This window comes from Antechinus flavipes, chromosome 1 (assembly GCF_016432865.1).
Source record: "Antechinus flavipes isolate AdamAnt ecotype Samford, QLD, Australia chromosome 1, AdamAnt_v2, whole genome shotgun sequence".
NCBI lineage: Eukaryota > Metazoa > Chordata > Mammalia > Dasyuromorphia > Dasyuridae > Antechinus > Antechinus flavipes.
Genome location: NC_067398.1, coordinates 657,622,805 through 657,647,022, shown reverse-complemented (window position 1 = coordinate 657,647,022; position 24,218 = coordinate 657,622,805). Strand labels below are relative to the sequence as shown.

At 48.2% G+C, this 24,218-nt stretch overlaps 2 protein-coding genes across 9 annotated transcripts; one reads left to right on the top strand and one right to left on the bottom strand.

Moving 5' to 3' along the window:
• The first annotated feature begins 2,493 nt into the window (after window positions 1-2,493).
• Window positions 2,494-7,754, top strand: LOC127544863 (retinol dehydrogenase 8-like). 6 transcript variants are annotated; one of them, XM_051971738.1, is made up of 7 exons: window positions 2,494-2,596; window positions 3,813-3,982; window positions 4,451-4,612; window positions 5,832-6,011; window positions 6,108-6,201; window positions 6,734-6,917; window positions 7,065-7,754. In XM_051971738.1, exons 2-7 carry the CDS (start codon window positions 3,886-3,888, stop codon window positions 7,305-7,307), a joined length of 960 nt encoding a protein of 319 aa, XP_051827698.1. In that variant the 5' UTR covers window positions 2,494-2,596; window positions 3,813-3,885; the 3' UTR covers window positions 7,308-7,754. The 6 variants fall into 6 exon arrangements, with proteins under 6 accessions (XP_051827698.1, XP_051827696.1, XP_051827695.1 ...); XM_051971736.1 differs by having other exon boundaries at window positions 2,527-2,596; window positions 3,779-3,982; XM_051971735.1 differs by having other exon boundaries at window positions 2,557-2,666.
• Window positions 7,755-7,840: 86 nt separating this feature from the next.
• On the bottom strand, window positions 7,841-15,678 carry GPR108 (G protein-coupled receptor 108). 3 transcript variants are annotated; one of them, XM_051971733.1, is made up of 18 exons: window positions 15,388-15,678; window positions 13,769-13,888; window positions 13,433-13,483; window positions 12,935-13,017; window positions 12,647-12,738; window positions 12,479-12,534; window positions 11,746-11,814; window positions 11,426-11,530; window positions 11,202-11,335; window positions 10,963-11,038; window positions 10,631-10,704; window positions 10,258-10,375; window positions 9,873-10,003; window positions 9,330-9,373; window positions 9,175-9,224; window positions 8,570-8,653; window positions 8,359-8,486; window positions 7,841-8,244 (listed from the first exon to the last, which is right to left on the bottom strand). In XM_051971733.1, the coding sequence occupies exons 1-18, from the start codon at window positions 15,661-15,663 to the stop codon at window positions 8,172-8,174; spliced, it is 1,764 nt and encodes a 587-aa protein (XP_051827693.1). In that variant the 5' UTR covers window positions 15,664-15,678; the 3' UTR covers window positions 7,841-8,171. The 3 variants fall into 3 exon arrangements, with proteins under 3 accessions (XP_051827693.1, XP_051827692.1, XP_051827694.1); XM_051971732.1 differs by having other exon boundaries at window positions 9,175-9,373; XM_051971734.1 differs by lacking the exons at window positions 12,935-13,017; window positions 13,433-13,483; window positions 13,769-13,888; window positions 15,388-15,678 and having other exon boundaries at window positions 12,479-12,553; window positions 12,647-12,734.
• Window positions 15,679-24,218: the final 8,540 nt, after the last annotated feature.

Here is a 24,218-nt window from a genome sequence, read left to right as displayed (position 1 = left end):
ATGTTTTCTCCTCTGATCTTCCCCTGGATACTGCTGAGGAAGTTAATGGATTCCCCGAGCTTGTCTTTTTTAGTTGTCATATTTTCCAAAAACATTGGATCCCGAGTATGTAGGAGATCCTGAATGTGTCAAGGATGAAACTCTCCAGCCCCCCAGCTGACATAATTTGTCATTTGCCCCTAAAACTGGATTCCTCATATATCCTTATGAGTCAAGACAGGCACTAGTCAGGCTGCACTATACTGGAAAACTGCTTGTGCATTGGGGTAGCCTTGTAGATGAGCAGACCATCCCATCCCATCTTCATGGTCCAGCAGTTCCCAAGGGAAAAGAACTTGGCTTTTGACATCTCCGTCTCCTTGTTCTTGCTCTTTGGAAGAGATTTTGTAATTGGCCCACCCTAATTGCACCTTTCTATCTCTTGTGCCAAGCCCCTTTAGGTTGAAGATGTGTGTTTCCTTCCCTTTTCTTTGTCCTATTGTTATAAATATGCAGACTTCTGTATGGATTGTGAATTTTTTGAGTCCAACATGTATGTTCATTTCTCTTGTAATAAACCTAGTCTTCATGTAAATCTTGTGGAGTTGATTCCCTTTTTATAATACCAAGTTTTGAATTTCCTATAAAGTAAAAGAGTTAGATTAAATCATTTCTAAGGTTCTTCACTGCTCCATACCTTCTCATTGGCTGAGAACTGTAGATAGGAATATTTGTGCTTGGGGAGATCACAGACTATGCTAAGCAGGAAAATCAGTCCATCAACAAAGACATCAACAACAAACAGCACAACTTTTCACAACTTCCCTGAGACTGGGCTCAATAAAGGCAATAATAAGGATTAAATGAGGGAAGAACACAAAGGTCAGCTAGATGGTGCAGTGGATAGAGTGCAGGGACTGCAGTCAAGAGGAATTAATTCAAATATGACCTCACACTGGGCAAAAAACTTTATCTCTGTCAAAATGTTTTGCTTCTCAGGGTAAGGTCCAGCAAATAGACTGTGCCCTGAACTTGACATAACAATAATTCTTTGCACTTCAAATCTCACCCTCTAGCAAAGTGAATTACTTTATTAATTGAGGATTTATGATTAATCACTAGCTGTTTATTTGTTGGAAACCGCCCCTTCCACCTACCCCCCCCTCAATTTCCCAGGGACCTGAAAGCCATCTATCATATCTCTTAATATGTTCACAATCCCTTTGTTGTAGTTGCCAAGTAAACTGAACCAGATTCTGTAGTCCATTGTGAGAAAAACCTAGAAACTGCTCCAATTGGACCCAGGAATGCCTGCATTATCCATGCATAAGCCTTCTGTGAGAATTGCTAATCAAGACTTAAGAATGATTGTGTCATGACCCAGCCCACTTGTGTTTTTTCATGATAAGTCCTGGCTTTACCCCAGCATGTTAAGGCCTTCTCAGAATGACTTCTGTTTGCAAACATTTTCCTAGCTTTAAAATTAAACTTCTGCTTGATCCCTGTATCTCCAATCTATGAGATACAGACTCAGTAAAGACACTACTGGATCAAAGGTTATATATGTTCGATAGCCCTCTGGACATAGTTCCAAATTGCTCTCCAGATTAGTTGGATCAGTTCACAACTTCACCAACAATGTATTAATATTACCTATCTCTAGCCTGCTCTGTTCAGCTGTAGTCACCCAAAGGTTAGAAGCCAGTTCCAGTCTGGTGACACCTCAATTGACTCATTTGTAAAATGAGCCGGAGAAGGAAATGACAAAAGATTCCAAGAAAACATCAAATGGAGTCTAACACACTGAGAAAGGACTATACAACAAAGAGTGAAGAACAATGACTGCTAAGGTTTCCTTTTCTTTTTCTTCTGGTTTAAATATCTTTGCATTCCCAACCAGAGAGGATCTTGGGGAAGCCCACTACTGTTAGACAAGGTGAAGTTTGGCTGGAGAGAAAATATTCTACAGCTCAGTGGGCCAAATTTGGTTCCCTGCTGTTCTTTCTCTTAGTTCCAGCCCTAGAGCCTGGAGTCACCAGGCCAGGTACCCCACACTCCCAGGGGAGATAAGTACAACTGAGTGACGGGAGCAGATATCAACCCTGGGGACTCAGACTATGATCCTGGTCTTCTGACTCCCTCAGAGGAAGAAAACCCAAATATTCTCCGTATCCCACAGGATTCCAGGCTCTGCCACTGACTTGATATTTGACCTGGAAAAGCCTCTTCTCCCCACTTGGCCTCAATTTCCCCATCTGTAAAATGAGGGATCGGACTGGTCTCTAGTGAAAACAAGCCAGCTCACTGAGGGGGTCCGGCTCTGCTACAACTCATTGTTTGATCTAAAACAAGTCACTGCTTCTATCTAGGCCTCAGTTTATTCGTCTGAAAAAAAAAATGACAGGTCCCTTCTAGTTCTGAACGGGCATTCCCATCCTACAATCTCAGGATTCCACCCTCGATTTTCTAGAATTCTGTCTCATCTCAGGTCCGGAGGGCGTCCTGGAGGCGGTGCCGGCTCAGGACTACAATCCCCGGCCTGCCTCGGGCCGGGAGGGGCGGGACCGGAGCACAGGGAGTCGGAGCCCAAGCCTGGGCAGCAGCCGAGGTGCAGCAGGTACTCGGGCCAGGGCTGCGGCCATCGCCTTCGCGTGGCAGTGGGACGGACGGACTGGGGAGGCGCCGGGGTGAGCCAGTGTTTAGAGTGACCGGGCTGGCTGCCTGGCCCTTTAAATATCGCTGGATTTGGGGAGTGGGGGGGCGGGGGCGGGAACAGCCCCCAGCCCCTCCCCCCCTGGGCTGGGGACCGCCCCGAATCCCCCAGATCCTGGTATCCTCCCTCCTTAGTCTCCGGGTCAGGGTCTTGGAAGGGTCTATTCCTTCATAATCCATCCCTCCCTCCACCTACTTCCCATCCCCCCGTCCCCAGCAGTGCCCTTATTAAGCCCCTAAATCCAGAACCTAAACCTTCCCGGAATAGCCCTGCGGGAACTGGGTCCCGGGCCAGGCGATGTGTTGGGTGGAGGAGGGGAAGGGGAGAGGGATGGTTCAGGAACACCCCCCCTCTTGTCAGAATGCACGGAATTGGGGGGAACGTAACCTCCGCCCAAGCCCCAATCCCCAAACCCGAGGGATTCCCAGTGAGCACCTCTCAGTCCAATTCCTGTCCTTTAATCCAAGGGACTTCCCCCAGGTACCGAACCTCTTCTCCGCCTCCCCGACACACACCTGTCTGACTTTCTTCGCTTCCCCTCCCCACCCCTTAGCATCTTGGGACCCTGCGGAGCCTCGGTGGAGTCAGAGGGAGAGTCCCTTGACCTCAGGTGGGGGTGGGGTGGTAGGAGATAATTGCCTCTTAGTGTTGATGGGGCCCTCCTGCTAGGAGCAGGGAAGGCTAAGCTGTTGTCTAAGAAGGGGGGAGGGGGAGAAGAATGTTAAAAGTCCCAGCTTTGCAACTGAATTTTTGTAAATGCCTTCGCCTTCCACTCCAGCTTCCCGCTTTGTCAAATGAAGTGCTGGGTTTTTTGTAAATCCTTAACGACTCTGTGCCTCAGTTTCCCTGGATGTAAAAGGAGTGGATTGGACCAGATGGCTTTGTAAGAGCCAGCCTGCGGGGTGTCCCAGAATTCTTAGAACAGTTGTACACAGTGTATCCAGATCCTCACTATGTATCTGCATCCACGTGTGATACTTTGTCACCTTTAGAATCCACATTCATATTATGATGTTGAAATTATGATGCTGATCTCTGAGCTCTTCTGCGGTATCAACATTGTGTTCACATATCTTGTCCTCTGAGGTCCTCCATTTTCTGAGATGTTCTGTGTTTTAAGGATCCTTCCGAGGGGATGCTCTGAGTTCTAGGATTCAGCTGCTCGGCTCCACCCCGGCTTATCCAAAACACCCATGGCCTACAAGAATGTGTTGATCACTGGTTGTTCCTCGGGCATTGGCTTGGCCCTGGCTGTGCGGCTGGCCAAGGATGAGCTGAAGAGGTTCAAAGGTGAGCGGGGAATATCTGGGCTCTCTTCTCAATACCCCTTGCTCTTTTCTCCCTGCTTTTTGCACACTTGGGACCAGGCTAGGAAGCATTGGCTGTGAGGCTTGGAGAGGAGGGCACCTCAGTCTTGGTCTTCTCAGACTACCTGACCACATATACTTCCCCCATCAGAAGCAGAAAGATGTTCAGAGCTTTGGGGCTGCCTAAGACCCGAAAAAAGAATAATACTGTGATAGCTTTAGTTTTTCCACTTGTAAAATAAGATTGATCTCCATGACCTCCGAGTTCCCTTTCCGCTGACATTTTTTGGTGAGTGGAGAACTTAGTGGTGGGAGGATGGGGTACCTGCAGGAGTAGGGGAAGACATGTTTGGACTTTGACATGTAGAGTTTTGGCGACTTGTTCTGGGATTTGGGGGCAGCTGCTGGTCTAGATCTTGGTGGGAAATTTCTATTCCCTTCAACCCTAAAGTGATCGCTACCATGCGAGACATGGCAAAGAAGGGGCCTCTGGAGGAGAAAGCTGGGGAGACACTGGAGAAGACACTTCAGATCCTGCCCTTGGATGTCACCTGTGAAGACTCCGTTCGCCAATGTGTGGCAACCATACCAGACCAAAGGGTGGATGTTCTGGGTGAGTCTGACCCAGTTCTTATCCGGAGAGCTTCTCACAATGGAGGATCAGAAGTTAGTTTTGAGGATCCAAAGCCAAGGAGGCTCAGCCTTGGAGCTTTGGAGCGGGGCAAGGTGGGCAGTGGTTAACAGGAGGAGCCCTGCCTCTAGCTTTTGGGGAAGGGAGCACAGTTAGCATGCAAGAAAGATATGATCTGCTTATTCTCGAGGTCAAGAAAGGACCTTAGGAACCATCTTCTCCAACCTTTACTTGACCTAAAACCTTTCTGCCACATAGCAAACCTAGTTATCCAGTCTTTTCTTGAAGGTCTTTCACAAGGGACCATTTTTTAAAACTCCCAAGGCAGCCTATTCCTCTTGGGAATGCTGGAATGATTGGGAAATAGTTCCAGAAAGCAAACATAAAACTGCCTTGGAGTAACTACCACCCCCTGCTCCCAGGTCTCTTCTCTGGGGCCAAGCAGAATAAACCTAGGCTGTCTTTCCCAAGTCAGGCCTCCAAATACTTGAAGACAGCTCCCTAGTCCCTTGAAGACTTAAGTCCCTTCTTAAGTCTTGTTTTCTTTAGGATAACATTCCTTATTCTTTTACGGGATCCTGGAATGACATGAGCCTAAAACAGGGGTTTTTAACCTAGGGCCTATGAACTTAAAAAAAAAAAACCAAAAACTGGTATTTCAATACAATTGATTTCCTTTGCAATCTTGTGTTTTATTTTATGCACTTAGAAGTGTTATTCTAAGAAGGGTTCCTTCCTCTTCACTAGACTGACTGCCCAAGGACTACATGACAAATAAAATTAAGAACCCTTGCCCTTGGGGCTCTTTCCTATTTTGACCATGCCCTTATGGATGTTTCACTGCTTCTTAATAAGAGGAATCAAATTATATTAACTGTCTTCAAGTATTTCCAAGAATTGTCACAGGAAAGAGCCTGTTTTTCTATCTGGCTCCAGACTGTGGATGGGTATTGGGGTGGAGGTGGGATGAGAGGTGGGATTGACATGTGGAGAGGGAAATGTCAGCTAAATATAAGAAACTTCCTAAGTTTCCTAAGTGGAGCTGGGAAGGAAAATGAGTCGTGTTGGGAGGGAGTGGGCACCCCAACTTGCTCCGTGAGGGGCAGTCCTGCTTGGTACAGATTCAGACAAGACTGTGTTCCCTTCCCTTCCGGCCCTGAGTCCTCTCTTCCCTTCTCTTCTTCCCCCTCCCCGTCGTCAGTGAGCAATGCTGGGGTGGGTCTGATCGGCCCCCTCGAGTGTCACAGCATGGCGGCCATGCAGCGGGTGCTAGACATCAACTTTCTGGGCCTGGTGCGGCTGGTCCGGGAAGTGTTCCCCAGCATGAAGCGGCGCCGCCAGGGGCACATTGTGGTCATGAGCAGCATCCTGGGCCAGCAGGGTGAGGTCTGGGCCCTGGGACGGCAGGACGGGGAGGGACAGAGGCCTCCGGGGGGCAGGCTCGAGCCCCCAGCCCCCATTTCCTTCCAATCTGCAGGGCTCCTTTTCAATGATGTGTACTGTGCTTCCAAGTTTGCGGTGGAGGGGTTCTGTGAAAGCCTTGCCCTGCAGGCCCTCAAGTTTGGGGTGAAGTGAGTGGGGTGCGGGATGTATGTGGGAAGGTGGGAAGCAAAGGGCAGCTCAGCGGAGTACCAGGACACCCGGGCTTGCCAAGGGCTTTCCTCCCGCGACCCAATGAGGCATGAATTAGTGTCTTATTTACAGAGGAGGAAACCGAGTCTGAACGAGACATGATTCGGGGAGAAGTTAGCACCCCACCTTCATGGGCTGCCTTGGCCAAGCCCAGTCCAAACCGGGGTTCACGCCGTTAACCCCGCCCACCCTGGGCTGAATACCCGATTTTCCTAACTGGTTGTGAGATCCCTGAGCTTCATCTGGCTCATGTGAAGAATGAGTAATAGTGATGCATGCTCTGAGTCCATACAGTGATGACATAACAGATTGCAAAGGGTTTTGGGCACAGTCATGAAGCTCCAGGGTCCAATGTGCCCCTCATCCCATTCCTTGTCCCCATTCGTGGATCTGTTCCCTAGGGGGGCTAGGAGCTGGCTGAGGGGTCCCAGGCCCCAGAGGCAGCTGGAGCCTGTGTTCCCCAACTCCCAGCATCAGCCTCCTGGAACCGGGCCCCGTGGTGACAGAGTTTGAGAAGAAACTGTACGATGAGGTGGCCTCCATGGACTTCTCCAAGGTGGACCCCGAGACTCGGGACATCTTCCAGGGCTTCTACATGGCCTACTCAAAAGATGTCTTCTCTGCCTTGGGCCAGACCCCCGAGGAGGTGGCAGAGGTAACCTCCCCCTGGCACCCCCGGGCCTGGCCAGCTCCCAGCAAGATGCCCCCTTCCCTTCCCAGATCCTGCAGTCTGCCCCTTCGGGGAGGCTGGGCATTGCCATGCCAGAGAAACAGCCCCAGATGACGCTCTGCTCTCTCCCAGCATGCAGTGCAGGTGATCGGGGCGTCCAGGCCTCCATTCCGCTGCCAGACCAATAGCGTGTACACGCCACTGACCACTCTGAAGCATGCTGACCCCTCGGGCCGGCTGCCCCTCAGTGCTTTCCATCAGCTGGTCTTCCAGCACGACCGGCTCTTCCGGGCCAGCCTCAGCCTCCTGAAGATGCTGCAGTGGAGGAAGCGGCGTGACCTGGGCCCTCTGCCCCGGCCCCCGGCCCCCCCCTGACTCCCAGCCCTTAGCTGTGGCCGCCCCCACCCCCCTTCTTCCAACAGCCCCAAGGACCCCAGGCTAGCATCGATGACGGTGGGGGTAGAAAGGTCTCAGGCCCTAAGCCTGCTGCTCTTTTTCTCCTCTTCCTAGGCGGCTGGATGCCCCGGGGTGTTGGAAATTCTAAGTGTGTAGGGCAGGTTGGCTGGTCCTACCCCCAGTTCCTACTGCAGATGATGGCACATTTTCTTAGTCTCTTTGTCTCTTGCCCTCCTCCCACCCAAGTTCCTCCCAGAGGGCTACAAGCCTGTCTTCAGGCCTGGTCCAAAAACCCCAGACACTGGGCAGCGACCGGCATGGAGGCAGGGCTTGCCCCGTAGCCAGCACAAGCACAAGCCTAGGCGGATCTAGGTCCTGAGGGAGGGGAACCTTCCCCTTCTAATAAACGTGCATGTCTGAAACTCACTGTCAATTCTGCTTTGCCTCATATAGCTCGGGCCTGCACCCCGTGGGGAGAATGGGGCAGAGCAAAGGCAGACTCACACAGACCGTTTAGCAAAAAAGACTGATTATTATACAGCAGGAATGTGTGTGTGTGCAGTGTGTGTGTGTGTGTGTGTGTGTGTGTGTGTGTGTGTGTGTAAGAGGGGGGATCGGAGTAGGGGACCACCCAAAGCTGCCCTCCCCCACTCACCCGGGGCAGTGATAGGCATTGCCCTTCAACCCAAGGGGGGCTCCCCCGCTTCCCCCAAATCAAGTTCTCCCTGCTCCCTTGGGGCCTTGTCCTGGGAGGGAGAACAGGGAGGAGTGTAGAGGCCACGGAACGTGGACAGTGGACGGCTGGTGCCGGAGGGGCCCCCTCACAACAGGACACGCAAGGTTTCAGAGGGCTTCTCTGCTGGTGGCTGTTTTGTTGACCTTGGACAGGCCCTCCCGGAGTCCAGATTCTGTCATCCTAGTGGGAAAAGGATGAGAAGGAGGGGGCGCAGGGCCTGAGAAACAGTTCCCTCGCCTGTAGCCGGCAGTCTCTGGGTCAGCGCTCCCTCCTCCCCGTTCCCAGGCTGCTTACACTTGGTCCATCTGCACATCTTCCTCGTCGTCCTCCTGGGGCAGCTGCAGGTAGGGATTGTTGGATGCCGGGCGGAACTTGTAGCCAGTGAGGATGAAGAAAACCAGGGTGGAGACCTCCACCAGCAGCTGGGACGGAGGGAGGGGAGAATCAGTGGTCAGCGCCCGGGCCCAGGGCGTGCCGGCAGCAGTTGGTCTCCGGCCCCACTCACCTCATACAGCCACTGCCATTGAAAGGGCACACTGACCCGGAGCAGGACAGCCACGATCCGACTGAAGTAGATGTAGCACACCGTCTAGAGGCAGTTACCCGAGGAGACAGACGTAAGGGACAAACATGGGCAGCAAATGGGTATGGGCGGACAGGGGCAGCTCCCAGGGCACGGAAGGACAGAGAGGGGCAGCTCCCAGGGCACGGATGGACAGAGAGGGGCAGCTCCCAGGGCACGGATGGACAGAGAGGGGCAGCTCCCAGGGCACGGAAGGACAGAGAGGGGCAGCTCCCAGGGCATGGATAGACAAACAGGGGCAGCTCCCAGGGCACGGATGGACAGATGGGCAGCTTCTAGGAGTACATATGGACACATATGGGCAGCTCCAGGGTCATGGATAATCAAACAGACAGCTCCCAGTATGGGAGACAGACAGGCTCAGGTCTGGGAGCAGCAATGGAAAGGCAGGATCAGTTCCCAAAGGGATGACAGGAAGAGCTACTGGGCCAATTTCCAGGATGAGGGCCCCAAAAAACTATAGATACACCCCAGGATACAGTCCCCCTTCCCTGCCCCAGGCAGGCCCTGGTCCTTCTTGCCCCTACCATGACGTAGTAATGCCGGAACAACTTGAGCTTTGCCAAGTTCACTGCCACTGAGAGAGGGGAGAGATGAAGGAAGTCAAGGACCAGAAGGAAATGAGGAAGCAGGGGAGGGGGGGCAGGAAAGGACTCTGGAGCACAGAAGGGGCATGACTCACCCTTCCCATCAGTGCCCGATGCCTCTTGGAGATGGCGGATGGACCTGCCATTTGGGTAGGAAGGGTGAGAACACATGGTCAATGGAATGCCCTGCACCAGAGGGCTTCCAGCTACCCTCCCAGAATCCCAGGATCAAAGGCTCTTAGGGATTTGGCTAGTTCAAGCCCTTCTGCGTGATGAACGAAGATGAACTAAAGCCCAAAGTCACCCCTGTACACAGCATACGTGCCTCCAAGAGACACAATCCCCCATCTGCCATGCTATCCATGGCCTTGCCAGGAAGCAACCCCTGCCTGATGCCTCTACCCGGGATCAGAGATCCAGAGCAGGAGAGAAGGCCAGACATCACGCAGACCGAGCCACTCATTTAACAGAGGAGAAAAATGGAACAGATGCGGCCCTGACAGAAGAAGGGAATTGCTCGAATGCCTCAAGGTCATGGCCTCTAAGGAAGGCTCCAGCTCCAGAGGTCTGCTGTGAGGAGACTGGGCCAGGAAGATGGAAGAGGAAGAAGGGCCAAGGACTGAAGGCCAGGTCCTCACCATACAACAGGAAAAAGAATGGCCCCGCAGCAGATGAGGTCGACCAGGAACAGAATCTCCTTCCACAAGGCATAATCACTGGTTCCCTCCTCAGTGGACTCGATGATGATGTAGGCCACGTTGGCCAGAACCTGGGCAGAGTTGGACAGGAGTCACCCCTTGACTTCCCCTCACATTCTGGCACCTCAATCCCCAGGGTAGATCTGAGGGCAAAGGTGTTTCACAAACGGAGAAACTGTAGAAAAGGCTTGTTCAAGCCCTAAAGCTTGAAACCTAGGTCTCTAGCTATAAGCCCAAGTGTTTCTCCACCTAGAGAAGAAAGGATCCCTGTATTATGGGGGCAAGGCCCCGTCTAGCAGAACCAGGACCAGGATGGAGCAAGTACCTGCAAGGGGATGACAACCCCAAAAAGCTTCTTCTCCTTATCGGAAAGGACATATTTGACAAAGGCCCAGCCAGAGCCAATGAGAGCAATGGTGATGAAAAGGAGGGCTCCCTTCAGCCTGTGATAGGAAAGAGGAGAAGGAAAGGGGAGGGTGAGAATAACTGGAATGTGAGTGCTCCTGGGTATTGGCCCAGAGAATGGGAAATAGCCTCCCTTCTCTTCCCATCCTTTCCTTCTGCCCTCTCCTTTCTCTTCCCTTCCCTCCTCTCCCCTTTCCTGGGTTTCAAGGCTGAAAAATCTGGAATAGGGAAAGAGGATAGGTAGCTCCCACCTTCCACCCTGGGACCAGGGAAAGGTTTGGACCCTCACTTACAGGTGGGTGATGTAATCGGTGACAGCAAGACCCTCGATGGGACGGCCCTGGCTGTTGATGAAGTAGTAGTTGATCTAGAGAAAGAGGCCCAATCATGGGCGGATTGGGTTGGGGATGGGGAGATGGCCAGGTGCCTGTGGCCCTGGGGTGACAGTTCTGTAGAGGGTCAGGGTTTTCTAGCTGAGGCTCTCACGATGAACAATGCTTGCGGTCACCACTAAATCGGTCGGGAGCTCAGATTCCCAAGGGTCTCTGTGAAAGCCTGGGGCCTCCCTTCCCAGGCCTAAAGTCCCCCTTGCCCTTTCCCCATTTTGACCCAGCTGGGAGCTCACACTGTGAAAGAGGAGAGATGCGCTCTTGGTGAAGGCCAGAGCCGCCATCAGCCAGTGGATTTTGAAGACATTGTATCTGGGAAGAGGAGGACATGCTCAGAAGGGGAGGCTAGGGGAATGCCTTGGGATTTGGGAGGGACAGAAGTCTGGGTCTGGGGGAGCCCCAGGGACTAGGGGCTTCCAGAGTTGTGGAAGGGAGGGGATAAGGGCTCCCAGTTTGGGGTAAGCAGGATTGTTACTTGTGTTTGCAGAGAACAGAAACCCATAAGGCTCCGGCCCCCAGAAAACAGGCTGACATGATCAGGTAGAGCTTGAAGAGGGGGATTTCAGTAGCTGACAGAAAGCCTTCGGGGTTCTTCTCTCGGATCATTATCTGGATGAAGAAAACAGGATGAGGGGCGGGCCAGGTCAACACGAGGGCTGCACTTCTGACTCTGCACTTTCTCAGGGAAAGGAGCCTTACCGTGATGTCAAAAGGCCTCTCGTGACCAGGGATGGCATTGTAGCAGTTGTGAAAGTTGAGGTTGTAAAGTCCTTCCTCAGCTGGGGAGCCAATCACCACGTGGAACTGGTTGGGGAGAGAGCAGCTCTCAGGCTTCCTGCCTCTGAGGGCCTGGAGGAGCCCAAGCTTCCTTCTCCCTTTCCAGAAACAGGGGGCTGGTTTTCTAGGCAAGCAGGAGGCTGCTGTGCCAGGGAGGGGAGGGGAGAGGTCTGGGTAGATGGGGATGAGGATCAGACATTGGGGCAGAGAAGATGGAGCCCTGAAACCAGGAGACAACTTACACTGAAGTTGTAGGAATCGTTGTTGTAGCCCAAGCTCAGGACCAGCCCCTTCTCCTTATGCCTGGGGTCCTAAGGAAAAAAGAGCCCAGCATCAGGGCCCACCACTGGTTCATCTTGGCAGTGGGGTCTCCAGTGGGAATATTTATTGCCTGAAACAGCTCTTCCTGCCTTACACCCAGGGTTCTGAACCGTGCCCCATCCAGTCTGGTCTTTTCACCCCTCTACCCAATCCTGTCTATAACAGGAATGACTTCACTCTTTGTACTTATATCCCCACTGCCTGACACATAGGAGATGCTTAATAATGCTTGTTGATTGGCTGAACAAAGCCCAACGACATGCTTTCCCTTCAGGAAGTCTTCCCAATCCCATCCCACCTCCCTCTGAACTCCCCTCAAGACAGGGAGGCCTGTATTGTAGTGAGAAAGCTCTGGATTTGGAGAGAGTTCCAGTCCTGGTTTCATGGGATCCCTCTTGCCCTTTCTGAGTTTCAGTTTTCCCCTCTGTAAAAATGGGGATGGTAAACCTTGTGCTCTCATACGCTCACGTGGCTGATGGGAGGAACAAAGCTTGTAAACTCTAAACTGTGCCAGGTGGCATTGACCTTGTGGGAGAAGCCTCTCCTCCAACTAGTGAGGGTATTGCCCATGTCCAGTGCTCTGCCTGCTCCCCTAGTGTAGTCCCGGGGCACCAGTAACTGCTGGCAGCTTGATGCTCCCAGAATCCTCCTTACCTGACTCCTTAAAGACAGTGGTGAAGACTTCCCGTCCTGCTTGAGTGCACTAGTCCCTGCAAAGCAAGCACAGGCCTGTCGACCAAGGATGGCAAAGGGTCAGAAGGTGGGGTGGGGATGTGGACAGGCTGATGGTGACAGACAGACAGGGCTCCTACTGGAACGTACCGTTGCCTGGACTGGACCGGGATATGCCTTCCTGGAGAAGTCCCGGAGAAATCTGGAGTTTCTTTTGCTCCCCAAATTGGTATACCTGAACCCTATAATCAGGAGAAGGAAGTTAAGAATTCTGACTTCTAGCTCTCCTCTTGACACTGGGTTATCTTGATCTGGCACTTCCCATTTTTGGGGTCTAGATAATTTCCAAGACCTTTTCTAGCTACTTTCCCCCTTCTACCTTTATATCCCCCCAGGCAATATCTAATCTCTGAATCTCCCAAATATAATAAAACTCACTGTTTTCCCTTGAAGTCAATGAGGAAAGTGGCCATCAAGTTGCTCCCATTGTGTTTGAGAGCACAGGTATGAGGCTCTGGGGCCTGGAAGGAAGAGAGAGGCAGGATGGGTAGGAAGCCCAGGTTTATACCCAGACTCTGCCAGAGGTGCCTCCTCCAGCCCTAGTGTTTTATTCCTCATACAGGAGCAGGGGTGTACAATGTACACACACACACACACACACACACACACACACACACACACACACTTCCCCCTCCTGCTTCCCTTCACTAGCAGGAGAGAGCCCTGTGAAGGAGGAAGACGACAGACAGTAGGCAGGCAGGCGGGCAAAGACAAATACCTGGAAGGGAAAAATACTGGCAAAGGGCCCCTTACCCCAGTAATAACATTCAACTCATTTCTAAAGAAACATTGGCAGGTTCTACGTTAAATGTATAGAAAGCCAATGTTCCCCTATCTTGGGAGACCCATCCTCAATCCACCAGGCAAGGGACTCACGGAATAGGATCGAATGCTGCCAGTTCGAGCTCGAGACAGGCTAAAGCCCACCTAAGGTAAAAAGAAAAGAGTTATTTGGAGACCCCAGAGGGGGGGTCCTCCCTTTTTTCTCCCCTTCCTTCCCTCCAAGGGAATAAACCAATTCTCTCCAAGAGACTCCTAGATTTAGATCCCTTCCTCCTTTTTCCTTCAAATTCACTCTCATGCAGCCTTTCATTTGATGGAGGCAGGGTATCTTCCACCCCAGGTCTAGGGCCCTGTTTTTCACTTCCCTGAGTTTCAGATGAGGGTGTCCCCTCAAACTCTAAACCAGACCCCAAATGTCTCTGTCCTCACCAACTGGGGTTGATCTTCCTTGCTTTCCAAACGGATACGAAGGAGGCTGAGTTCCACTTCCAAAGAGCCATTGGTAAAGAAGCCGAAGCTGTTCAGCTGGATGTCGGCCCGCTTTTCCCCCTAAGAGAGAGTCCAACTATCTAATCACCAGAGCCAAGTGCACCCCAAAGGCTCAACAGACAATCCCTGATACAAATCTTTTTGTCATATGATAGACCTAATCTCACCTCTACTCCCTGACCAGGGGTGGGCAACATCCAGCCCATGGCCTGTATTAAGGTCAGGGAAATCATTTGCTAAATGATGAGCTGAAAGCGAGTTACAACAACCACCACTGATCGAGTCCTATAAGGTGATAATTTTGTATGGTCTGAAAATGCTGTTAAAAATATCCAAATGGTTCTTGGCAGAAAAAAGGTTCCCAACTCCTGCCCTAAACAATACCGAGACCCAGAAGGGAATGGAATTTTCTCAGGATCAGAGAGGAAAAAAGGAGGGCACCTTGGGATGAGGATGGCCGGAGCAGACACCTGTCTCCCTTTTCTCAACTTACCCTTCCCTCCCCAGGTTCTTTCCCTCCTTCAACTCAGAGCCAACACAGATAACGCAAAGGCTCTCGCTCGTCAAGATACCCATGCAGGAATATCCAGCCAGGATCTCCACACAAGGAGCTCTTAAACCCCGAGTCATGGACCCCCTGGCTGGACCCCTTCTAGGGATCATCATTTTAAACGCATAAGATAAAATCATAGGACTACAAAATAAACCAATTTATTGAAATGGTCATCAAAATATTAAGGAAAACAAAATCACAGACCCCAGGTAACAGCTTTTTGTCATCCCACTTATGCCCCCCCCTCCAGAAAAGCATGAGATATAGGAGCAATTCGAATGCATGAGGCTTTCGGAGGCGAGAGCTTCCTGCAAGCACGGGACAGGAGACCCGACCTGGGGATGGTACAGGCTGTTCGCTAAGATTACAGGATGGCGGCTAGCACCCCGGTGGTTGAGAATGAAAATGAAATCTCTATTCCCGATCACTCCCCCATTCCAAGGGAAGATAACAAAGCTGCTTTCTTCTCCGACACATCCCGGTGTGTCACCGCGCCCATTTTACAGATGAGAAATCCCCCGGAAAGGGAAACTGGCCGCCTCGCAGTGCCACGACTAGAAAGCCCTAGATCACAGACCGCTTCCCTTAGAAAGCTGCCTCATCCCGCTAGGCTCCTGGGGATCCTCGGAAGGCAAAGTAATTCATATTTTGGATGCTAGGAGTGGGGGGAGGCGAGGACGCTACACGCACGAGGGAGGAGGAGGAGTCGGGGGGAGGAAACCACCCCGCCCGGGGAAAACCAGGAAATTGGCGGGGGAAACCAGGCTCAGGGAGGAGGAGGAGGAGGAAGACGGACAGTCCCATCTGGGCGGGAAAGGGGTCGACCGCTGGGGGTTCTGGCCAGACGAGCCCATTAGGATAGGCGGTGGGGGGATGTGTGTGTGGGGAAGAGCTGGACCGCTCCATCGGGAGAAAAGGAGGGAGGGTGGACGAGTCCACAAGAGCCGGGGGGGGGGCCCAGGAAAACCTTCCCCCCCACCACTCCCTGCATCGCCCGCAACCTCACCGTCAGCACCAGCTGGTGGATCCTACCCGAGCAGCCGTCCAGCAGCAGCAGCCCCAGCAGCAGAGGTAGAGGCAGCGGCGATAGAAGCCGCTTTGCTCGGGTCCCACCGCCGAGCCCCCTCCTCCGGTCTTCGGCCATCGCTGGAGCCGCCACCGCCTCCGACAACGCCCCCGGCACTCTAGAGTCCGCCCCCCACATAGCCAATCGCAGCGTACGAAGGCAAACCCTACCTACCGGGGTGTTGAACAAGCCAATTCGCAACCAGGATTTCGACATCTTGGCACCTGACGGACGGCAAGTAAAACAAATCGGAGAGCCGAACACTCTCGTCCGACCCCTTAGTCATACCCAATAAGAGATGAGAATCCATCGGGTGTGCCTGACAGATAAGCAGATGAACCAATTGCAATGTGTCCGGTTCGGGTAGGTACGGAAGAAATCTTCTCTCACCCTAACTGACAGAGTCAGGACTACAATTCCCAGAATGCAGCATTTCAAATGACAGTACCCGAGAAAGGACCGGGAAGTAGTGGGACTACATTTCCCATAATACACAGGAAGGCAAACCAGTAAATTGGAATGTTTATTTCTTTCTTTGGCTTGACGATTTAGGTCTAGAGCCGGGCACACCCAACCCTGTGGGCCTGATCTAGCGTCGGCCCTTTCCTTATCCTAGTCCCACCTAGTCCCCGGGCCTAAATTGTTGCGTTGGTAAGTAAGCGCTTCTGGGATCACCTTCTGAGGGTCACCGGGGTCTCCAAGGTCACACAACTAAGACTAGAATTTACGGAGCGCTTTAAGGTTGCCCGAGTGCCTCACCAACCCCGCGGGTCCCGACGCTTCTGGGAAGTTGGTGCTTTTATTATTCCCACGTTACAGGCGAGGGAGCAGACACAGAAGGGAAGTGACTTGCCCAGGGGCACGTCGCTGAGTAAGGGTTTAACACAGTGCCTGGCACACAGTAGGCGCCTAATCCATGTTGGCTGAATGGAACTGGTTCCGATCCTGAGCTCCCGTCCCTGGGCTACCCAGCTGCTTGTGAATTAAGCAGAAACGAGATTTGATCCCGGAACTAGTTAGTTAATAACTAGGTCAAAGAGGATTTGAACCCTGGTCATCTAATTTCAAGGGGCAGTTGGCTTGCATTGAGGAAGAGTTCAAACCTAGCCTCAGATACTTCCTAGCCGGGTGACCCTGGGCAAGCCACTTAACTCTGTGTGCCTCAGTTTCCTCATCTGTAAAATGAGCTGAAGAAGGAAATGGCCACACCACTCCAGTGGCTTTGCCAGGAAAACCCCAAGTGGGATCGGGAAGAGTTGGACGCAGTCCAACAAGAAAAACATCTCATTTCAAACCAGACAGAGTCTGATATTCTCTCGATATCTTCCCATCTTCTCATTCCGACTCCCTCTAGATCAGTGGAATGTTCCAAAGGGATTCCCTCCGATTTCCCTTTGCTTGAAGACTTCTCTTTAAGAGGAAGCTGCTAGCTCCCAAGTCCTAGTCTTGCTTTCCAGGCTTTAGGACTTTTCTAGCATTTGGTCATGATGTTATAGCAAATTTGTAAAGAATTTTGCTGCTGTTGCTAAGTCACTGAAGGATCTCCCTCGCGGATATATAGTTGAAGAGGAGAAGCAGCAGCTGCTGCAAGAAGGATCAGTCTGCTCTGGACCTTATGAATCCATTTGGGGCTGTTGGATTGGTAAAGATGAAAAGGATTTTAAAGACTTTGTCAGTGGCTTTACATGGGCACCAGTGTTGGATTAAGCAGATTTGTGCAAACCTTCTGTCCTGTATCCAGGTACTTAGTGCCAAGAGTGGGAGAGGACTTCCTGACACGGAGATTTCACCCCATACATAAACTGAGTTATTAATTTCGAGGAGAGAGATTCCATGGGTATAAATTTCAAGTATGATTGAACGGCAATCCTTTGACATATTTTGTATTATAATTAAAAAAAATTTTTTTTGGGGTTACATTTTAAGTTCTCTGTACTTCTAGTTCACAGTTCCTTTTCTGGAGCTGAATAGCATTTTCCTTCATTGGCTTTTTGTGGTTGAGTTGAGTATTTATACTATTCAGAAAAACATTCATTCATAGTTTTTCTTCGATTGCTCCTGCTGTTACTGTTTATAACATTCTTTTGGTTCTGCTCATTTCACTCTTCATTATTTCATGCAAGTCTTTCTGTGTTTTTCTAATCAAATAGCCCATTATTTCTTACTGTCCAGTAGTATTCCACATTTCACAATTTTCTTAAGTTCTTTACTAAACAAACATCACATAGATGTTGTCCTATTTGGACATTCTCATTTACATAGTAAAGCCAAAAAGAGGATTACACATGGAATTGTGAATAATTATAATGTATAATACAGCTTTCTTGTAAATATATATTTTTCACATATATACCTATATTTATGTGCATATGTGATTTATCATTTATCATATACATCATCTTGTATATATGTTTCATATTATCATTATCATATTGTTTAGCTGCAATTTTCAAAGCTGTCCTTGTTTGTGATTCTTTCTGGCTTTCTTTCTGTTTTGTGCCTCTCTGACTTATATTTTATCAGTACCAAGGGAAGTTTTCACATTGGTATTGCTAAAGCTAGCCTTTCTAGCTTTATGTTAGTACTGGTGATAACGTACTTACTTGCTTAGAATTGGCAGAGTGGTGTGAGCATTTATACCTCAGAAATTTGGCCAGTGCCACAAATTAGGCCTTGATTTACTGTTTTGTATTGTTCAGACTTGAGAAAATGTGAATGATGCAGATTAAATTTAAAACTGTGTCATGGATACATTTACCTCTTTGGAGAGCCGATTGTTAAACATTTACCAGTATTCCCTGTCTTGCCCAGCTTCCCTTTCCCAATGTTATTAAACAGTATCACAAGTCCATGAGACATGTGTTGCAAGTGGATACATTACAAGAGAAAAGCACATGCATATGGGAACTCCTTATACCAAAGAGGCTAGAAATACAGGGAAAATCATGGTATTTCAGCTACAGGGATAGGGGGAAATCTTAGGGATTGATAAAGAACTGTCCCCTTCCAAAGGGAAGGAGAAAGGCAAAGGCAAAAGCAGCATTTTTTTCCCTTGGGAACTGCTGGACTGCTGGAGGTCGGAATGGTTTGCTTATCTACAAGGGTCCCAGATGCACAAAACAGTTTTACAGTGTGGGGCAGACCAACTGGTACTTGTCTTGACTCCCAAGGATACACAGGGAGTCCAGCTTGGGGTGCAAACAACAGATTATGTCAGCTGGGGTCAGGGAGGTTTAGTCCTTGATACTCTTAGGGCCTCCTGCATACTCCATTTCCAATGTATCTGGAAAATATGGCAGCTTAAGACAAGTTTGGAGGGCCTTCTCATTCACTCCATTAGTCCAAGATAACCCCTGGATACACAGAGAGTATACTTGGTAAAATGTTATCATGGATACTATCCAGGAAGGGTCTCCAAAGGTTAGGAGGAAAAAAAAACACTTCACAAAGATAAAGGTCAAAAGACAGAAAGCTTACATCTGAGGGTGATACAAGATATTTCTAATTACAAAGTGAGGTCAGAACCATTAACCAAGCACAGTACAAGCCAAAGAAGACTATTTAATCACGGGGACTAATCCAGATGGAAAAGTCATACAACATCAAGATCACCAAGAGAACTTATTATATAAATACAGAAAATAAAAGCCACAGGGGTACAATAATGGACATCAATATTAACACACAATAAGTCTCCTTGGAATTTTGTAAGCCATTCCCAGTGTTCATTGGAGTAAACATTTCATAGGGATCTCCAGATTCCAGACAGTCTTGGGACAATCTGAGGGCAGACTACCATACTCTCAGAGGCAGTGCTTTGGTGGATTTCCTTTCTGGTTCCCTGTAACTGTATATGTTAATAAATGTCAATACTTGTGTCAATTGTTATTGCATGTCTCCAGTTCTCTCTTTTTCAAATTGTTTTGATGTTTACTTATATTTGCTTATATGTTAATGTTATGCTCATATGGTTGCTATGTAGAAGACAAACTTTTTACTCTGCATTTTAAGCCAAACTCTCTTAGACACTATTAATCTGTTAAGTATTTCTGTTTGGAAAGATGTTCACACAGGCAGAATTCCCTCTACTAATCAGAATTCCTACTTTTCCTCAAGAATCTTCTAACTTATGTTGAGAAACAGAACACAAAACTATCTGGCAAAATCAAGCCGGAGATACATAGTTTAAGTTTGGGGTTTATGATTTGCCAAATAGAACAATAGAAATGTTAATGTCTGAAGTACTCTTGGGAAAATATCTTCCTGAAACCAACTCCTCCTCTGGACTTGAAGTCAGGAAGGTTTGTCTTCCTGAGTTCAAATCTGGATTCAGATACTTACCAGCCATGTGACTCTGGGCAAGTCACTTTTAACCTTGTTCACCTCAGTTTCCTCAGCTGCAAAATGAACTGGAGAAGGAAAAGGCAACCTGCTTCAGTATCTTTGCCAAGACAACTCCAAATGAGATCACTATTTAAACAAGAGAACAATTATTTCCCTTTTAATTTAAAAATGAGCAAGATAGATCTCTCTTAATTGGATTAAACAAAGATATGTCCATTCTATGGTTTGTGTCTCAAAAACAAGACAAACTCTCTCTGGGTTTCCTTTAATGGCTTTAGCCATTAAATCTCCCCTCAGGGTTATAGGAACATCTCTGAGGGGTTGGAGTGATGAAAGCAAATTGCAGGCAAAGAGACTTCTAACCCCATGGTTAGCAGACCAGAACCAGTTTCAAAATGTCTAAGCATGCTCCAAAGTCCCTCCCAGGCACTTCCATTGCATATAATGGGGAGTCCCTTGGAAGTAGGCTTCCCAGCACATTCCATGCAGGAAATTTCATTAGCTGAGCATACTGATATACTCTATCCTGGCTCAAAAGCACTGGGCTTATTAGCTACTCCTATATTATACTTTAATGATTCTACTTTTAAGGGATTGGATCCTCCCTAAAATGAAATCTTGAATTTAAGGAAGACTAAATAGATCTTTGATTTAAATAATCAAGCTCTTTAAACCCGGATACTCCCATTATTTTACTTTGTTTTTACAACACAAATTGGCCCTCAGACATCTTTATCAGACGCTGTCCTACCATATGCTTCTATCCTTTTCCCCAGCATTCCCACTTTCCAATTATAGCTCCATAATCAAGTCAGCTCTGTAATTTCACCTGGAAACCGTATGTCAGTCTACTCCTCTATGTTTCCACTAACCATATGGTTACATACCTGTAACTTTCCAACCAAAGCACCCCTCTCTCACAATTACTTTTCTGTTTGTGTGTGCCCCAGATCTGGGCAGCTTGGTGGTGGAGTGGATAGAGCATTGGGCTTGGAATGGGGAATCATCTTCATGAGTTCAAATCTGGCCTCAGATACTTACTAGCTTTGTGATTCTGGGCAAATTACATAACCCTATTTGCCTCAGTTCCCTCATCTGTGAAATGAGCTGAAGAAAGAAATAGCAAACACTCCAGTATCTTTGCTAAGAAAAACCACAAAATAGCGTTACAAAGAATCAGACAAAACCAAAATGACCAAAGAAAACAGATGTTTTAGGTCTATAGGCAAAATGCCCTACTGCTATTTTTCTTAATGTTTTCATTTAATGAATGCCTTTTCCCCTCAACAACCTGTCCTCTAGCTTCCAGCTTCTTAACCTGTGCTTTGCTGTCCTATCTGGGGTCTCATAACTGAATGTGGGGAATCACAAAATTATAATTTCTTATCAGTAATTGTTTGATTTATATACCTATATATCCAGGGTCATGCAAAAAGTTCTTGGGCAAAAAGGGGGCACAAGTGAGAAAAGTTTAAGAAGTCCTGAGTCTCACTTCAGTGAGTACTTGGGAACTTTATTCTGACTAGGATTGGCCCTCTGATTACCTTAAAGTTTTTCTGAATGGACCCATTAGCAAGTTGGTTGGTGTCCCAAGTATTCTAATAATAAACTACAAACTCACCTTTATATGTTACTGAAAAGTTTACAGAACATTAGACAAGTACTATTTCAGTTGACTGGAGGGCACTCTAGAGGGCTGATCATCTAGGATAAGCCCCTCATCCTAGAGAGGAGCAAAATAAAGCAGAGGCATGTGAAATACTAAACACATAGCCAACTTGGGCCCTTTAGAAGCCTTACCTTCCATTTTAGTCCCTCAGTCCTTATTTATTTATTAGTACCTCAGGATCTCAGAGGAGAGAGAGAAGAAGATGTGGTATAGAGTCTGGCTTTGGAGTTAGAGCAAGTAATCCTGTATCTGAAGCATGTTGCTTGTGTGATGTTAAGTAAGTCATTTAATTTTCCTTAGACCTCAGTTTCCATGTATATAAACTGGGTATTGGACTAGATGACTTCTGAAGTCTCTTTTGGTCCTGGGGCTCTAATTCTTACCTTCCCCCCATTTGTTGCATCCTTTTTGATCTCTCTGGAACCTTGGGTATGACTGACCGCCTCCACTTTCCCCTCCTCATCCTTGTCTTTCTCCTCCTCCCCCTTCTCCTCTGTATTTTCTCTACTTTTGACTTTCATAATGCAGTTTTTTCCTGATTCTCTTTCTTCTCATTCTCCCTTGCTGGACCGTTATCCATGCCTTCGCTCTAACTCTAGGTGCTCCCTCCAGTCTCTGTCCTAGACTTCTCTTCTCAATGCCTGCTCTCATCTAATTAGCTCCCCTAGATTCAAAAGCCATTTCTTTCTCCTAGTCTACTCTGTCCCTTTGGTTCTTTCAGGCCCCAACAGACCCCTCAGGGTTCTTAACTCTTTTATTCTTCTTCACTCCCTTCAACCATCCTCCTCTTGCCCCTTCCCCAAATTTCATGTCCCTTCAGTCCATTCTGTATATAGCTCTGGGCTCCCTAGCCCAGTCCTTCTCTTAGCCTTGTCAGCTCATGCTCCATACTCCAGTCCTGCCATCACCTCATCCTTCTAAGCCTCTTCAATTCAATCACAAATATTAGGTATCTGCTCTGTGTAGCACGCTATAGTATGTGCTAAGTTTATGAAGATAATATGGAAAAAGCCCTGCCTCGAAGGATATTACATCCTATTGGGAAGACACAAAGTGGATACAAAGAAATAAACACACATGTTATAAAACATGTAGTGAATGGGTACATCCACCACAGATAAGGAGTTTTAAATACCTTGCTCAATTTGACAGTTGATGACCTTTCCTCATTGTTGCTCCCCAAATCCCAAGCTTCTGTTCTTGTGGCACTTTTTTCCAGATGAAGGGAAAAACACTTGCAAAGACAAGATTTACATAGAAAATGATACAGAGTAAATTCAGGAGGCAGAGAGTGCTCAGTAACCAAGTGACTAGCTCAGGGTGAATCTGAACTACAGCTATGGCTTACGGTGTGTTTACCTTTCAGAAGTTGAACCAAAGATAGAATTAGCTCACAGCAAAATTAAATAGCAGAGTTAAGAAAAGCAGAAACATGTCTGGTCCATAAACTTGAGGAACACTCTGCCACAAATCCACCCACAGAATCAGCAAGTGTATGTACACAGAGCATTCTCAACTACGGTGACAAACTGGGACAAGTTGCAACTTCAGGGTACCCTACCTATCACATGTCTTTTTGCCATTTCCTTGTGTTAATCCTTCAACTGCTGTGAGATTAGGTGCAAGGGGTCCAAGGCTTCTAATGTCTCCAGCTTTGATCTGCATTGACATTCAGGCCTAGGGTACTTTCAGAAAGAACTGAAACCCTGATTTAGGACCAGTGAGAGTTTTGATTCAGGGACTTACTGCCTCACAAGCAGGATCCTAACTTGAGTTCCTTTCAGATAACTCAGCAATTTTACTTAATACTACAGCTGTTCCTTGCTATGTGCTTTGGTTGCAAGGTGCCACTGCCAATGGGGAAGGATGAGAAAGAAATTCTCTCTCTCCATCTGTTGAAGGAAGAGGAAGGAGGAAAAGAAAGGATAAAGAGAGAGAGAAGGAAGAAAATGAGGAAGGGAAAGAAGTAAACAAGCATTTATTATTATTTACTCCATAAAATATTTCATTTGACCTTCTAAACAACTCTGTGAGGTTGATGCTTTTATCATCCCTATTTTTTAATTGAGGCAAACAGATTAAGGAACTTGGCTGAGGTCAAATAGTAGCGACTTGAGGCCACATTTAAATTCCTGGATCTCTTACTCCAGACTGGAGTTTGCATTGTGTGATTTCATTGTTTGGCTCAGTGAGGTTCAGTTGATCAGGATCAACTCCTTTCTCCCATGTGTTTTAAGGATGTTAGCTTTGTAACTATTGGAATAATGCATTAGAAATTGGTGAGATTGGAAAGAGAGACACTAATCAGAAGGCAATATAGTCCAAGAGAGAGGAAATGAGGGCCTTGACTAAGATAGAAGTGGACTGAGTGGAGATATTGATGCAAAGATGTCCTAGAGACAGAATCTAATATTAATTTATTTATAATTTACTTGTTTTATTTCCAGTTTTGAATTCTCTCTCCTTCCTCCCATTAAGAAAGCAAGAAAAACAAAACCCATTACATGCACATGGATAAGTAAGTAAAACACATTCCCTAATTAGGCATGATGGAGGGAGAATCTCGACAAAACAAAAACTTCCCCAATTTCCTGGATCAGAAACCATGTCCTGGAATAATTAATCCTTTGAGCTCAGGACCTCATTGTGGCCAGCTACATCAAACCGACTCCAGTTCCCCACCATTTTCTCCTCGGCTGCCTCCAACCCTCTAACTCTGGGACTATAATCAGATCAACACTGCTATTGGAAAGAATGA

Coding starts and splice junctions, on each gene's coding strand:
- GPR108 (XM_051971732.1), bottom strand. CDS start 15,663: ATGTCGAAATCCTGGTTGCGAATTGGCTTGTTCAACACCCCGGTAGGT. Junction 13,484..13,768: donor AGGAAGATCAACCCCAGTTG/GTGAGGACAGAG, acceptor TTTTTACCTTAG/GTGGGCTTTAGCCTGTCTCG. Junction 9,374..9,872: donor ATTCTTTTTCCTGTTGTATG/GTGAGGACCTGG, acceptor CCCAAATGGCAG/GTCCATCCGCCATCTCCAAG.
- LOC127544863 (XM_051971738.1), top strand. CDS start 3,886: ATGGCCTACAAGAATGTGTTGATCACTGGTTGTTCCTCGGGCATTGGC. Junction 4,613..5,831: donor CCAAAGGGTGGATGTTCTGG/GTGAGTCTGACC, acceptor CCCCGTCGTCAG/TGAGCAATGCTGGGGTGGGT. Junction 6,918..7,064: donor CCCCCGAGGAGGTGGCAGAG/GTAACCTCCCCC, acceptor GCTCTCTCCCAG/CATGCAGTGCAGGTGATCGG.